At 44.3% G+C, this 17,425-nt stretch overlaps 1 protein-coding gene across 4 annotated transcripts in view; it reads right to left on the bottom strand.

Annotated features, from left to right (window-relative positions):
• The window catches only part of AGMO (alkylglycerol monooxygenase), a 339,051-nt gene that overhangs the window by 304,438 nt on the left and 17,188 nt on the right, over window positions 1–17,425 (bottom strand). For all 4 annotated transcript variants that reach the window (XR_009462637.1, XM_059728961.1, XM_059728959.1 and 1 more), the window contains exon 3: window positions 7–158. Coding sequence is in view for 3 of the 4 variants with exons in the window: in XM_059728961.1 (XP_059584944.1) it covers window positions 7–158 (152 nt within the window). In the remaining variant the exon portion in view is untranslated. The remainder of the gene's footprint in view (window positions 1–6; window positions 159–17,425) is intronic.

Here is a 17,425-nt window from a genome sequence, read left to right as displayed (position 1 = left end):
TCCTACCATGAGCCAGGCGATGGAACCAGTAATATGTAAAGTCTACTCCCAGTAGTGTCAAATACCATGTCCATGGTGAGTCCCATGGCAGTTCATAGAGTCTGTAGTTTTCCCATATGTAGACATAACCGGTTAGCTCAAAACCTCTGCACACAGCCCTGAAATATAAAAAAAGAAGCCATTTTCTTAAGATCTTTATTAACTGGAATAATGCTTGTTTTAACGGCATCTCTAGTACTTTTTATACTTCAGCCTTTTTTTCTGACGTATAATACCACTGTATCCAATCCAGTTCTTATTGAGGGTATATTCCCACTGATTTCAGCAGCCATCCTTTCTTAAGCACTAAAAGTAAGGATTTGATAATTAACTCACACATCTTTAAAACTTTTCCTTTTCAACTTTACATGGAGACTTATTTTTGCCTTCTATTATGTTCTGAACATCTCCAGTCCTTTGGCATCAAATTGTCTAAAGACTTTTAGACAGTTTCTTTGACAAAGTTTAACATATACTGATATAATTGGATATCCATGTTTTCACATAAAAGGATGGGAGCTTTTCCTTACTAATCTACAAGTTAGAAATACATTTAGCATGATGCTAATTATTTTCATATAACTAATGGTATAGAATATTTTCATTGTAAATTTGTCATTGCCAGATGAAAGACTAAGGATGAAAAAGAAAAATGTGTGTGGCAAGAAAGAAGGGAGTGGCAAGAGAGGAATATGCAGCTAGAAATGAAAAAAAATATGTACTGCAGGAGAGGGATAGAGAGAAAGGAGGAGGAGCACACACCAGAGAAAGTAAGGGAAAAGGAAATCTCTCACAGTTCTTTTGTGACTGGACCAATATTTCTGCACTAAACAATGCTCCATACTAAGAACAAAAGAGTTGGTATAGGAGAAAAAAATTTGGGGCCAGAGGGATCCCACTAGTCACTGTAAGACATAAAAAGCAGCCACCTAGCAAGACAAGGACTATATGGTTGAGATCAAGGGTTGGCAATATTTTTGAACGGAGAGCCAAAAGCACCCTAACCCACAACTCAAGTTGGCATGCCAAGGGCAGATGGCAGGGGAACCATCTGGGGTCCGATCCTCGTTGGTGCACGCACACTTCCGGGGGACGGTGGAGAAGTGGCAGGGGTTGCACTGCTTCAACCCCGTTTCCACCCTGTACCCCAGAAGGCTGCAAACAGCAGCACCACATGCCTCTAGAAGGGCGGCAGGGTACAGGCTTAGGGCAGCACAACCCCAGCCCCTCCCCTGCTACGTGCCCAGAAGTACACATGTAGCCACTGCCACCATGGAACCCAGTCAAGGGCTCCGGAGCCTGGTGAAGCTGTTTGCAGCCCCCCAGCTGCCTACCACAGCTGGCCCAGGTGCTGGAAAGCTGCAGCAGGCAGCCAGAAGGTTGCTACCAGCAGCACCAGGCTCCAGAGCACAGGCACTGCCATGGCAACAGCAGCTGCACATGTGCCTCCAGGTGGAAAAGGATAGCAGAAGAGATTATGCTGCCCCAGGCCCCTCCCCCACTGTCCACCCATAGGCATGCATGCAGCTGCCTCTTCCACAGAGCCCAGTCAGGGCTCTGGAGCCTAATACAGCTATTTGCAACCTCCCAGCTGCAGCCAGCCCAGGCTCTCAGAGCTGCTGCCAGCCATAGAGCCCGGACTACTTGCAGCAAGGCTTGCAGCCTCCCAGTAACCTGCTGTGAGCAGTCCAGGTTCTGTGACCAGCAGTAGCTGCCCAGAGCCCAGGCTGTCTGTGGCATGCTAAGCAAAATGGCCTTGTGTGCTATGTTCTGGCACATGTGCTGGGGGTTGCTGACCCTTGGTTTAGATGAAACTGCTTCTATGCAGCTTTGCTGCTGTTGTTGCCATTTGTGTTTCAGCAATCAGAACTAGTGAACAATTCGCTCCTTTTTTGCCAAATCACAGTAATTTGTATAACTTTATAAACAGGGACCAACCAAAATCACAATTTTGCAGAAATTGTGAAATCCAACAAAGGTTGTGAAATCGGTGGGGAAAAAAATCTTACTGAAAAAAAAAGTTTGGTTCCCTAGAGAGCTAGCAGTCATCACAGCACTGCAGCATGGCCACACAGTCCACTGCAAGGGATCAAGGAGAGGGGCTGCCAGCATAAAGGGGAGCCCAAGATTACTATTGCTCCTGCCCCTCGCCAGGCTGAGATGGCTGCCTGTCATGTGCCCCCCCCCAACCAATCAGCGGTGAGGGGCGGGGCCACATGACAGACAGCCCTCAACCAATCAGTGTGAAGGGCAGGGCCACTAGCCAGTCAGAGGCATTGGGGGAGCTGCCGTGATCAGCCCATGAAAACATCAGTCAGCCTCAATGTCTCCCCATGAAATCAGCTGGCTGCCTCCTCAAGTTGGGTAAGCCCCTGTCACAGGGCACCTCGGTGCTCTGCTCCTGGAGAGGAGAAACTGCCAGGGAGAGAGCGCCCTGGCAGTGCCTAATGAGCACAGCTGCAAGTTGCCTGGGCAACTAATCAGAAGCAGCTGGCCAGAAGGGGGCAGGGCCTGGCCTTTATAAAGCCCAGGGCCGAAGCCAGGCTAGCAGTTCTCTGCCAGCAGCCTGGGAGGCAGGAGCTTTGGGAGTGAGGATGTGGAAAGGAGCATGACTTGCAAGTACAGCTCATGATAGCCCTGAGAGGATGGGCACTAGGGTTTAGCCAGGGGGCTTTAGGTTTGTGTTACAGACAGGAGGCTTGAGTTTGTTTGCCTTTGTTATTACACCCGGAGGCTTGGGTGAGGCCTCAATCATAGGGACCCCAGAGAGTGTGGGGTGCTCTAGCGCCAAGAGGGCGCGTTAATTTCACAGCGCCAGTGAAGGCGCAGCTTGCACGCCAGTGCGGGAGCAACTGGCGTCAAGGAGCGCGGCCAGTGGGTCGCAGGTGCAACCAGTAGGTTGCAGATGGGGGACATAGACCCCAGATCGCATGTGGGGTACATAGACCCCAGCCCCAGAGCAAGAGGCAATTTCATTGAGAAGCCCAGGGTGGGCACGGCGAGCCCCAAAGAGGGGGAGTGCCACGTTGTATTATTAAGAAGCCCTAGAGCGGGGTGATACGGAGCAGCCCTAGAGCGGGGCGATACTGAGGAGCCCGAGACGGGTATAGCGAGCCCGGCCGCAGGCTAGTGCGGCAACACCCCTCAGACTGAGGCAGGGCGCTGCAGTTGCCCCGAGAAGACAGGGAGTAGTAGCGTGGTGAGCCGGGGTCAGAGAGGATATCCATGCGGTTGGCCAGGGAAGGGCCGGGGCCTGCTAGGGGGTCCCTGAGCGGGACCGCACCATCAGAGGAGGCCCAGCGGGAGGCTGGGCACGAGAGAGAGAGCCCAGAGTGGGCTACACTATAGAGGAGGCCCGGGGAGCGGGCGTACAGACCTAACAACGTCTATGACATCTGCGAGGCTTGAGGCGTGGTATTAGGGGCTGGTAGGAGCCACGCACAGCCCATAAGGCTGGGGTGCTTGAGTAGCACCTAGCGTGCGGGGAGACCCACAAGGGGTCCAGGAGCTTACATGCCCGAGGAAACACAAGGCAGCCTCCCTATTACATTTCCTTAAGAGCAAAGACGTGGTGGGCGAGAATGGAGGATGCCCTCGGGCCGAAGTAGCGCGGTGAGAGGGCCTCAAGGAGATCACGACCGTCCGCGAGGACCCCGCTGTGACAGCCCCTATCTATAAAAATCTGTTTCTTGGTTGGAAAATAAATCATCAAAAACAAGGCACTTTAAGTGTAATCTGTATACTTACAAAATGTTTTTTGAACAGACGTGGTGATTGCATGGATTAAAATCTCCCCAGCTGCCGTGGAGAGTACAAGGCAACCTGATGAGCTAGCTAGACCCAACTGGGTCTCAACAGGCTATCTGGTTAGCCAGTTTGATGGACTAACTCTGGCTCAACTCTTAAAGGACAATCCAGCTGCACAATACATCTCATTCCTGAAAAAACATTTTGACTCTGCATTTCTCCAGTCCAAGATCCTAATTTTGCCCCAATCTGTTTTCTGTTCTTGCCTTGTGGCCCCCAGTATCTTGTATTCCCAGCTCATGGTATTTGGCACTGTCCTGACCATAATTTCTGGATGGGGGATGGAAACCAAAGCTCTGAGGTAAGTGGGGAAGTGGGAGACATGGAGAAAGCACGTGTAGGAGGGCACAACAGGGAAGACGTTCTCATTCTTCCTGAGAAAGTGGGGTATTCAACTAGTTACCTCAGGTGTCTGTATATGAATGCATGGAACCTGGGAAACAAGCAGGAAGAACTGAAGTCCTTGCACAGTCAAGGAACTATGACATGATTGGAATAATGCAAATGTGGTGGGATAGCTTGTATGACTGGAGTACTGTCATGAATGGGTAAAAATTGTTCAGGAAAGACAGGAGAGAGGAGGAGGAGAAGTTGCACTGTATGTAAAAGAGCTGTATGATTGCTTACAGCTTCAGTATGAAACTGGAAATAGGTCTGTTGAAAGTCTCTGGGTTAGAGGCTCAGAGGGAAGAGCAACAAGGGTGCCACTGAGGTGGGTATCTGCTATAGACCACCAGACCAGGAGGTCAAAGTGAATGAGGCTTTCTTCAAACAGCTAACAGAATTCTCCCTATCACAGGTCCTGATTCTTATGGGGGACTTCAATCAACCTAACATCAGCTGGGAGGTAATATAGCAGTGCACAGGCAATCTAGGAAGTTTTGGAGAGCGTTGGGAACAACTTTTTGGTGAATGTGCTGGAGAGGCCAACTAGGAGCCATGCTTTTCTTGACCTGCTGTGCTCAAATGGGGAAAAATTGGTGGGGAATGTAGAAGTGGATGACAACCTGGGCAGCAGCAACCACGAGATGATTGAGTTCAGAGTCCTAGAGAAAGGAAGGAAGAGAAGGAGCAAAGTAATGATCCTGGACTTCAGAAAAGAAGACTTTGACTCATTCAGGGAACTGATAGGCAGGATCCTCTGGGACTCCAGTCTGAGGGGGAAAGGAGTCCAGGACAGCTAGTTGTATTTTAAAGAAATCTTACTGAAGGCACAGGAACAAATTATCCCAATGCACAGGAAGACTAGCAAGTATAGCAGAAGACCAGTTTTGTTTAGCAGTAGGGTGACCATACATCCAGGATTGACTGGTACTGTCCTAGATTTTAGGGGGTGGCCCCAGCTGGCTGGTAAAAATTAAGATGAGCATCCAGGGTGTGAGCTGTGAAATAGGAAGGCCTAGCAGATAGCAAAATTGCCCTAATTGCATTCATAGGTTAGCTTGATTAATGGAATGACCATTAAAAAGCAGGGCTGTTAACACATGTGAAGTAAAGAACAGTGGGACATTAACAGACCATTGACTCCTTAGCTTTCTGCCTACAGCAGTGGGGGTGAGGAGAGGACCAGTGTCCTGGATTTCACACTGTTCCATATGGTCACCCTACCTATCAGGGAACTCTTCAGTGAGCTAAAGCACAAAAAGTAAGCCTACAAGTGGAAACTTAGGGAAGAGAAGACCGAGGTGGGATTTAATAGCAGTCTTCAACTACCTGAACAGTTGTTCCAAAGAGGATGGAGCTAGATTGTTCTCAGTGGTGGCAGATTACAGAACAAGCAGCAATGGTCTCAAGTTGCAACAAGGGAAGTTTAGGTTGGATATTAAGAAAAACTCTCTCATGGGGAGAGTAGTAAAGCACTGGAACAGACTACCTAGAGAAGTTATGAAATCTCCATACTTGGAGTTTTTTAAGATCCGCCTAAACAAACACTTGGCTGGGGAGATGTAGTTAGGAATGGTCCTGCTTTGAGCAGTGTTAGACTAGGTGACCTTCTGAGGTCCCTTTCACCCATAGGCAGCAGAAAGCCGAGGCTAATGGGTTCAGCCCCCCTGCCCCCCCAAAACCAGGGCAGCAGTAGCAGTGCAGGGCAACCCGGCCATGGGCTCTGGGTGGCTGGGGAGGGGGAAGAGGCACGCACAGACACACAGCCGCAGCCTGCAGCATCCCGGCAGTGTGTAGAGCACTGTCCACAACAGTAGGTAAGTCTGTCATGGGGAAAGGGCATGGGGAGCAGATCAAGGCCCCCACAGTGAGGCAAGGCATGAGGCAGGGGCTGGGGCGAGTTGTGGGAAGCTCAGAGCCTGGGCAGCTCCTCCAGGGGTGTGGGAGACGCTCTCACTGCTACGCGCACTCCGGAGACCCGAGAGGCATGTACCCCCCAGATCTGTGCACAGGGCAGAGGCAGGCTGCCGCTGTGGGCTGGGCTCTGCACCCTGATGCTGTACCTCAGCAGCCATGTGACACCATGTGCCTGCCGCGCACTGACTGTGCCGTGTCTCCTGCCCACCTGGTGGCAGCAGGCACATGGCATTGCACCACTCCCAAGGCAGCATCAGCAGGGAGCAGAAACCAGCCTGCAGCAGAAGCCCACCTCTGCCTCACACACAGATCTAGGGGGCACATACCACCCAGGCCTCCACTGGGGTGCTTGCAGCAGCAGGAGCCCCCCTCCCCTCTGTGCCCCGGGATGAGTCGCCTGGTCTGCAAGCATCTCACCCTGACCCCAGGGCCCCATTCACCCTAGCCCCTGCCTCTGTCCCAGTCTCTCCCTCACTGTGAGGATGTCAATCTGCACCCCCATGTCCCTTTCCTATGACAGACTTACCTGCTGGGGGGCAGGAGGGAGGGGAGTGCATGTATGCACGCAAGCATGCATGTGCTCAGCCCCCCCAAATAATATTTTCTCTTTCCGCCTATGCTTTCAACCCTAATTTTCTATGGTTTTATGTTCTTCATTCCAGCCCCATGGCTCAGCTCCTGACTCTGTGTTTTGGATCCTCCTCTCACTTGGGTGCTGGTTCTATACATTGTACCAAGTTTCCTAACTCTTGGGTAGCTTCCTCTTGGTGCAATTTCAGTTAAAGTACCACTGACTACCAGCTCTTCCTCTTGATTGTTGGTGTCTCTAAGTACCTTGCTGCCTAATACACACCTCCTTTCCCTTCTCCTCCAGTCCCTGGCTTTTCCATTTGTAATTTTTCATAAAGTATCCTTTAGATAATAGACACAAGACCTACTTTCATCTATGCAATTCACCCATAACAACTATTTGGGTACAGTTATTGCATGGCTGCTTTCAATCTTTCTATGGAGAAGGTCATCCCAAAGGCTTCTACGCTGTGGCAATAGCTCCTGTTGCCATAACAATATTTAGATAAAAACTAGAATGAAACACATTGAATCTCCATACTGCTAACTTTTCTATTAAACTTCTCTATTAAAAAAAGATGAAAGTCAAAAGACCCAAACTGTAGGTACTACTCAACAAAAAGAACAATTGTCCTTATTTTTATTTTGGCAGAGGGCTTTAGGCAGAAAGGTTGTTTACCTGAATGAATGAAAGGAGAGGAATTTTTTGCTGCCAGCTGCCATCTTTCCCTAAGCTCCATCCCAGCAACAGTTCTAATGTTTCACTCAGGGGAAAAAAAAATATTCACCCTCATTTTGGCAGCTGATAGAATGAGAAATTCACTCAAGCAGCAATGGCAGGTATATGTACCACTTTCAAAAGCAACTTAGCCATGCCCAAAAGATGGATCAGACACACCTGGAACATGTTTAACTTTCATAAAGGCCATGTTCTATAAATACTTTTAAAGATGATTATATATGTCCAAACAGATTTTTGCAATTCACCTCATGAGGCATCTGTAAACTTTAGTATAAATTCTTAAATCACCTCAACAGGCCAGAAGGGATCTAATGTTATTCAAGCAAAAAAGGGGATGGGGGGAAGGGAGCTTTTCCTAACATCTTTTCAATGACCAGGAAATTTAAAACACCTCTTGCAACATATAGTATCAGTTATTAGGTACTGCTTTTTACTTTATTCTTTACCTTTTATTAACATACAATGTTTTTGCAGTACACTCGAAGATATGTGAACTGATACATTTCCTCCATTGTTGCTCAAATTTCAGCATTTCACCCTTGAGTCCTTTTTTTCCAGAGGCTAAGGCCAAGGTGTAAAACTCAAGTTAACCATACAACATAGTTTTATATAAAATACCCAGTATGAGTTAGAATGATTACACAAGCCTGATTATTTTTCCTGGCTGAATCACAAGTGTATGGCTATGACAGTAGTTAATTACCATAATTATGAAGAGTAATCCATCATATCACTATGCAGTGGAGAAGCAGGAATTGCTCAGATAGTATTTTCATTTGTTGTTTTACAGTGTAATGTTGAGTTACAACTTTCAGAATAGACTCAGAAGGCATGGCCACACATGCAGGCATGTGCACTTGCAGCAGCTCAAATAGGAGTGGCACAAATTTGAGTAGGGGATTTTTTGCCTTGGCGCACATGCCTGGACATGCACGTTGGTGTGGGTCAAGTTGTGTCAGTTGCAGCAAAATAACCCCGAGCGTCTCTCTGGAGGACCAACTCCCAGGTTACCTCAGAGCATGGTTGGGGCCTGTTTAACCATGTTTTATTTTGGTACCTGGATTTCCAGGTACCAAATTTTGAGCCTGTGCTGCATATTTGCAGTGTAGGGAACATTTTTTTGTTCCCACTGTGCATCTTGCAGCATCTCAATCTCCTTTGAGACGCCTCAAGAGGCACATGTGAGCTTGTCTGGACATGCCCAGAATTTCTAAGATTTAATACATTTTTCTCCCCCATTTCATTTTAACACCTTATGTAAAGCCGAGTACAATGACTTCCTCACTGAAATTTTAGCCATCAATCAGAGTTGGAACTGACAGCCAGTCTTCAGAGTACAGTCATCTATATCAGACAGTATGAAACCCACTGACAGAAATCCCTCTGTTATATGTATATTGTGGGCTTATCCTCTCTCATTTTCAATATTTCTGCTAAATGAGCCAATGAAGACAAATTATTCTACTATCCAATTATCTTGGCCATCTGAGAGATTGTTTAGTTTTCAACTGTCATATATATTTCAATTTATGCTACTATTATAAAACATTTTCCCTCCTTCCTTATACTGAGTCAGATTATCACTTCCTATGGTAAAAATTCTTGGAAGAAGGCTTTCTGGGGATGAATGAAGTCTTTATGTGAACATGAAAATCCCCTCACAATGATATCTTCAAGTTATTCAATGGGAGAGATAAGAAGTTACTGCCTAACAAGAAAATCATTTCTTTACTCAGATTCACAGCCCAGTTTCCAATCCCTTCCATTAACATGTATGGCAGCATTATGGAACATCCTCTACTGCAGTGTTTCTCAACCCGTAGGTTGCAACCCAAAAATGAGTTGCAAGAATATATGACAGGGTCGCAAACCTTCAAAATGGATCAACAGACTTTAAAAATGGATTCTCCTTTAAAGGAGAAAAATGTGGGAAACCGTGGCTTTTCCCTTGCAGGCTGACAGAGTTCCAGCCTGCAAGGGGCTGCTTGGGGCCCCCCATATCCCACAGACCTACCCCCTGCCCCACACACTGGGGGGCTGAGGCTGGAGGGCAGCAGGTTGGGAGTGAGGGACACTGGCTCGGGACTGGCCATTGATGTTTACAAATGGGTCCTGGTACAAAAAAGGTTGAGAACCACTGCTCTAGTGGACAGAAAGTCTGGAAAGCGGCAACGAAGAGTACCAAAGTGGTAGCAGAACTCGAATTTTGTATAGGAAGGGAGATTCATGCTATGAAAATCCTACAGATCTTAGAGAAACAATCTAGGTTATTTTTACTGTGTCAGATGCTAAATTGGCTAATGCTAGGAATCTTTGGATCTGAAAGCTTGAGTCAGAGACCTGAAGAGCCAGAATACCACGTTAAGTGCTATAATGAACTAACGTCTTCTGCAGACTGGGCATAAAGGAAGACAAATAAGACATACTTAGTGTCAGCAGAGGTTATCATCATAAATAATGACTTGTTATCTTGTTTCACTACCTTTCCTTGTTTCACTAGGTTTACGTAAGTTTAGTTGCTTTATCTTTATTCAAAGTTCTGCACATTCATTTGCCCTTTTCATTTCCCTTTTATGAATTTTGTAACTTTGTAAAAGTGAAGGTAAAAAAAATTGCATTCATTGTTCTGTAAGAAAGTTTCATGAACAAAATTTAACAAGTTGTTCTTGCAAAATATAACTATTAGCTTGTTCCATGACATTATAAGTGACTGTGCAGTGTATTATCGAGTCTGTGTTAGAATCTGGGAACCTTTTGGGTTTCTGGTACCTCAGCCATGAAACTCAAAGTTAAAGATCATCATGGAGATCAATTACAGTGCGGAGGAAAGGCTGCAATAGTACAAAATCTCAGACAATTTCTATTAATCAGCAATTATTCCAACACATATTATATATCAGGATAGACATTAAGAATTAAAAACTTTACTCAACTTTGTTTTGGAGGTAAAGGTTAGAGATTTCCATTTTCAAAGACATTTATGAGCTTTCTTTTCAAGATGAAAAACTGGCTCCACTTAAAATTGGAATAAACATTTTGATAATATGACTTCAGTAAAAAGGGGGATGGAGAAAGGTTGAGAAAACAACCATTTGCAAAACAAAGTGAATGTTCCTGCAACTGAAATCCTTTTCTATTTCCTGTACAGGTGCCAGGTCTTGAACAGACACCCAATTTATTACCCTGTCAACTGACTTATTAGGGTTGACACAAATCGAGCTGAAATATGCCTGACATACTACAGTCAAGGATTTTTTCACACTTTAGCACAAAGCCAAACTTTTTGCAAGGTAGAGAGAAGGGGAGAGGAAGTTCTGGGAGTTCTATTCCCTGTTTTCTATCACTAAAATGAATATGATCCTCTCCCATTCTTAATATGCAAAACCAGCCATGAAATAATCCAAGGCTAGAAGCAATTCACCCAAATGATACAGCTGGGAAATTATTATCAGGCTCTGGAAAGCCCTTGATTACAGGAAATAGCACCTACATTTTCAGAAAATGTTCCCACCAGACCCAGAGTCTGAACAAAATCCTCTCCCCTTCTCCACTAAGGTTTTATTCTCTGGAACTTTAACCTGAATAATCCAACTCCCACAATTCTTCCCATAGGGAAAAATTATCAAAAAGCAAAATAAATTAACATAAAATAAAGTTGGCTGGTCATGTAACGCTCCTAGTTAGATTATACAATATAATTTAAATTTAATCACCACCCAATGTTGACTTCCATTACACCACATCTATGCTTGGACCTCACTCTCTTCAACCATCAGTTGAAGATATGAACATTAATTTACTTTAGAAAGATAAAGAGGATATAAATAATATTTAAATTTGGACAGAAAGAGAAAAGTTGATTTCCTGACTCTTTTTCATTACAAATCCTTTCTTCATATATCAGTAAAACCATACTCCTTCAAGTCATGCCATTGTTTACCCTCAGGAAGTCTCACTGCCTGCACTTGCTTTAAGTCAGTAAAATCTACTGTCGTAAGTTTCTACATAAGTTTCATACCCATATTATAGTGGGGCGGGGGTTAATCAATAGAGTTTAACTCGCTAGCACAAGTCCTGGTATAGACCCAATTATGCTACCACAGATATGTTTATGCCAGTAGAATGTATTCCCTCTCCTGTATGAGACTATACTATATCAAAATAGGTGACAAATTACACAAGGGAAGGGATGGGTATTCCACTTTGAAACACCAGTTATACTGGTAAAACTACTCAACCTTTTGTGTTTAGACAGAACAGAATTAGGCTCTTTTATTCCCTGACAGGGAATAAAAGTGTCTTTTTCATTTTCATACTCTGTGTGTGCATGAGGTTTATTGAAATACATTACTCATGTTTATTTCATAGAGCTTTTCTGATCTGGGCCCAGATTCTGATCCCCCATTATTGCAAATCAGTGGCAATTCCACTGAAGTAAATGAAGTTACATTTGTGTATAAGTGAGATCAAAAGAAAGCCTGTCCAATTCACAAGGACCATATATATTTATACCAGTTTTGGGGAGCAGGGGAATGTGTCCCACTCAGCCCTTAATAAGTTCATGTGAATTTTCCTAGAACAAAGGAAGAAGTAACAGATGGCTGCCCCAATAACCCATAACAATTTAATGAAATGGCTGGAATGAGTCATTATATCATATCAAATGGTAAAAAAAAGAGAAAATATTTATAGATTCATGAAGATTTTCTAATGAACAACCTTGGTCAGGTTCCTGAATCTGTAGAAGTCAGTTTTCCTTTATTCATATGATTTTACAGGTTTGAAAACCTGTTACTTTTAAATTGAAATTTCAATTTTAGAAATAATTCTGAAATATTATTTTTTCCAGTTTCCAGAACTTTTAAGATGTTGACCCAGCAAACTGGGCTGGCCACTTCTGGAACTGCTGCCCCTGTGCTCCATCTAGTGGAATTCTGACTTTTATTTAGTACATTAAGCAGCAAAGATATATATCTTATGCAGGGTGGTACTCTATACACAAGTACAGAATAGTTCATTTAATATTTACAAAGTACACAAGCAATGCCAATTTATCTTAATGGATAATAAGAACATATAACGTATAATACAATGTGGTACAAAATTGGTTTAGAAAAGAGAAACAGTTTGTGAGATAATAGAGATGTTTACACCTAATTTAAAATACATCTCCAATCAGGGTAAACATAATCCACAATCTGCATTTCTAACATAAGCATGCGCATGAACAAAATGGTCTAACAATTTTCTCACAGACATAAGCACCAAGTGGGATTGATAAAAAATATGGGATTGGGGTCAGTGAGCATTGTATTGAGCCCAACACGTAATTATTCACAATGATAGAAGATTAAATATATCTGAAACTACACTAGGTTAGCAAAAAGCATATTTTGAAATTGATTTACTTAACTAATGCAAACTTCTATATGGAAACATTTGATCCTACCTCAATTGATTATCTGAAATCAATTTCTCCAACAAGAAAAGCCAGAGTTGAACGAAATTCAAGTTGTCCAACAGAAGCCTCTATCAATTTAGAAATACACCTTTACTTAAACCGGTGTAGCTTTTGTGGGGAGGTAAAATGTAGCTAGCAAGAAGTGAAGTGGAAAAAAGTTAAGAGTAGCTCAATATATCAAATTTTCTTCTAGAAGAAATAATCAGTAGTTTAGAAGATTATAATTTTTAAAGCTACTTCTGCAGTGAGATAGCTGGTAAAACTAACATATGATCTTGCTTGCATCTTCCTTCCTCCAAGACAACTGAAGGCTTTAAGGAATGTACCACTCCATACGAATCAATGCATACTGGTGATTAACACCAGATATAAAATTGTCCCCTAGCGCGCACACACACACACACACACACACACACACACACACACACACTTTAAGATCCCATCAATCGCCACTACTGAAAAGTTTGGACTAGTAAGTTTAGTTGTCATGTACAAGCCTGCAAATTACTTAGCTAGGTTTTAAGTTTTACATGAGAAAAGGAATTTGCACAAGTTTGGTAAACAAATTCACTATCTGAATTGGCACAGTGCAAAAATATTATGAAACACATAAATATGAAAAATCCAGAAAGCATTCTTCTCTCTCTCTTCCCTCAATGATCAACAATATTTCAAAGAACTTTAATTTCCTCTGTTTTTTTAAAGTATTATAAATGGTAATGTTCTCCTTTAGGAACAGAAATGTTCATTGCAGACATGATCACAAAAACTCTGTGGTGTGCACATGTGTGTATATATATTTGAATGTGTATTGGGGAGCTGTACAGTAAAAACTGGCAATGAACCATGTTCATAAAAAGTAAAGCATTCCTGAAGTACTTTGAAAATATACTTACCTCAATTATATCCCAAACACATTTTGATTTGATTTATGTTCTGCTGCTTTAACTGAAGAAATGGACCAATAATAAATAATGTACATACTTATACAGTAGATATACTGGGAATACAAATTCTCTTAGCAGAATATTTTTAAAAGTCAGCAACATTTCAGACCTCCTGGCAAGAGTTTGTTGAAAAAAAAAATTATTTATTTAGAATAAAAGTTCTCAAAAAATAGCCAACACTGAAGTTAATGGCCAAAGGTTACAACTTCTACTCATATTTGGATCAAGTTCAGTGAGTCCATCCAGCTTCCTCCCCCCGCGAACACAGTTTTCACACTAAATATAAATGTGTTTAGAGGAAATGACCTTTTTTTTAACATTCATAGGTTGTATTACAAAAGCTAGCGTGCCTGCAGAAGGCAACCTTATGACATTGTACTCAGTCCGATGGGCTTACAAGCAATCTACACTGCTGCGTCTGGTTAGAATTTTTTATCACCCATAAACCGATTTTAAATGCATAACATACTGATATCAACAATTTATTTTTTGCATCTTCTCCAGCAATGGAGCAGAAAACACTGAATAAACACTGCTTTCTCTCAACGTCTGCAACACTTCTATTATCCAGAAGACTTCTATTATCCAGACTATGAACTGGAAAAATATGCTCACAACCTGAATTTGGTTTCCATGACTTGCAATCTTTCCATAAAATCCAAAGGTCTCTTAGCAATGACATACCTGATGCGTCCTTCTAACTAATGAATTAATAGACTGAAGTCCTCCATTTTAGTTTCAACCACAGATTTTTTTTAAGGAAGTGGCAAACCATTTCTGCTAGTTGAGAAAATGAAAATTAGTCCCTGGGAGAGGATACAATCAATGGTGTGTTAATCTAACCCTCAGCTGTTAATGATTTGCACTAGGATTTCCCCTGATGCTGTGGGTTCTGCTGAAATATTGCTTTAACAGTTTCTGTCAAATTGCCCTACCCTTTTTTGGTTGAAAAGCAAAAGACTGAAAGGAAAACCTTACTAACATATTCAGTTTGCCATTTTTTTTTTTTTTACCTAATTGGTGTTCATTAAATGTTCCCTCTGAATGTTAAAAGCTTTTAACAATTCTTACTTGAAAAGACAACTGCTGAAAAGGACTATGTGCTCCCAGAACTCAGAGAGCAGCTTTACAGTGGTAGTGACCTCCAAAGGAATTCTGGACAGAGCCAGCCTTAAGAGTGGGGGATGTGGGCAACCACCCAGGGCACCATGGTCAGGGGGTACCACACACAACAGAACTCACCCCCATCCTGCCCCGCCCTAGACAATCCCTGCCCCCCTGCCTCCAGCCGCTCCTCAGGAGGAGCTGTGCCAGGCAGTGAGAGCGGCTCTACCTCGCCGCCAAACTGCACCTTGTGGCTCTGCCTACCTGCCTCTTCCTGCAGCACCACTGACTGGGAAGGCGAGAGTGCTGGGTGGGAGGGAAGGGCACCAAAATACAAAGTTTGCCCAGAGTGCTATTTTCCCTAAGACTGGCTCTGATTCTGGATGTCAATGGATAAGCATATATACCTAAACCTGCAAGTGCTGAATGCCCTCAATGATCTTTCCCTTCACCAAGTTCACCCCTCTTTGCAATATACCATATTTACTCAAATACTAAGTGAGTATTTAAGTGGACGTATTTAAATCAGCTGGTCCTGACGATCTCCACCCCAGAGTGCTGAAGGAATTAGCTGAGGTCATTGCAGGACCCCTGGCACAACTCTATGAGCACTCATGGCGCTCTGGTGTGGTGCCAGAGGACTGGAAAAAGGACAATGTGGTTCCCATTTTCAAAAAAGGGAGGAAGGAGGACCCAGGAAACTATAGGCCAGTTAGTCTTACCTTGACCATGGGTAAGCTTTTTGGGAGAATTATCCTGGCGCATGAACACGAGGGGCCAGCAGGGGAGATTATGCTTAGGGGCAACCAACATGGGTTCATTAGAGGCAGGTCCTGTCAAACCAACCTGGTAGCCTCCTATGACCAGGTCACAAAATCCTTAGACGCAGGGGTATCAGTGGACGTAGTCTTTCTGGAATTTAGGAAGGCCTTCGACACTGTCTCTCACTCCATTCTCATTAAAAAACTAGGGGACTGTGGCATCAACAACTACACAGTCAAATGGGTTACTAACTGCCTGGAGGGCTGCACCCAGAGAGTGATGGTGGATGGGTCATTTTCAACCTGGAGGGATGTGGGCAGTGGGGTTCTGCAGGGCTCAGTCCTCGGGCCCGCACTATTCAACATCTTCATCAGCAACTTGGACAAGGGCGTAAAAAGCACCCTGTTCAAATTTACAGACGACACTAAAATGTGGGGGGAAGTGGGCATGCTAGAAGGGAGGAATAGGCTGCAATTGGACCTAGACAGGTTACAGGGGTGGGCACATGAAAACAGGATGGGTTTCAACACTGATAAGTGCAAGGTGCTGTACCGGGGGGAAAGAACCAGCAGCATACCTACAGGCTGGGGAACTCCCTTCTTGTCAGTGCAGAGGCAGACAGGGATCTTGGAGTCATTATTGATGCCAAAATTAACATGAGCCGACAGTGTGGGGAAGCAGTCAGGAAGGCTAACCGTACCTTGTCATGCATCCACAGATCTCAAGCAGGTCCAAGGAGATGATCCTCCCCCTCTAAGCGACACTGGTCAGGCTGCAGCTGGAGTACTGTGTCCAGTTCTGGGCACCGCACTTCAGGAGGGATATGGACAGCATTGAGAGGGTCCAGAGGAGGGCCACCCACATGATCAGGGGACAGCAGGGCAGACCCTATGAGGAGAGGCTAAGGGACCTGAACCTGTTCAGCCTCCACAAGAGAAGGCTGAGGGGGGATCTAGTGGCCGTTTACAAACTAGTCAGGGGGGACCAGCAGGCACTGGGGGAGTCCCTGTTCCCCCGAGCGCTACCAGGAGTGACAAGAAATAACGGTCACAAGCTGGCAGAGGGTAGATTCAGACTAGACATCAGGAGGTGCTACTTCATAGTCAGGGTGGCTGGGATCTGGAACCAACTTCCAAGTGAAGTGGTGCTGGCTCCTACCCTGGGGGTCTTTAAGAGGAGGCTAGATGAACACCTTGCTGAGGTCATTTGACCTCAGTACTCTTTCCTGCCATGGCAGGAAGACGGACTTGATGATCTGCTCAGGTCCCTTCCAACCCTACAAACTATGAAACTATGAGGTCCGTTCCTTCCCCTGACTGGCAAGGGGAAAATGCCCTTCACCTTTTAATTGCATACAAGGGAATCTCACTAAATAAATTGTCTATCACTAAACTGCTGCTAAAAGCAATATGTGCTTAGCAATGAAAACCAACTACAAAGTTGACTAAATACAGCCAACACTGAGCGTGACTAAAACACATGACCCACATTGGAGAAACATGCTGACGAGAACCTACCTTTTTTTTTTTAAAGAAATTTTTCATGTTTCAAGCCAAATCAGCCAAATCAAGTCCAAATCTATGAGTCAGTTCAGAACCATAAGTGGCCCTACAACTGGCAAACATCCTCCACCCACACCAGGGGCTTCAGATATTTCCAAAGACTTTTGGCAGGCATCCTACATGCAGGCCC

The sequence above is a fragment of the Alligator mississippiensis genome, chromosome 5 (genome assembly GCF_030867095.1).
Source record: "Alligator mississippiensis isolate rAllMis1 chromosome 5, rAllMis1, whole genome shotgun sequence".
NCBI classification, from domain to species: Eukaryota; Metazoa; Chordata; order Crocodylia; family Alligatoridae; genus Alligator; species Alligator mississippiensis.
Note: the sequence above shows the minus strand (reverse complement) of the source record. Positions and strands in the feature narration are given on the sequence as shown.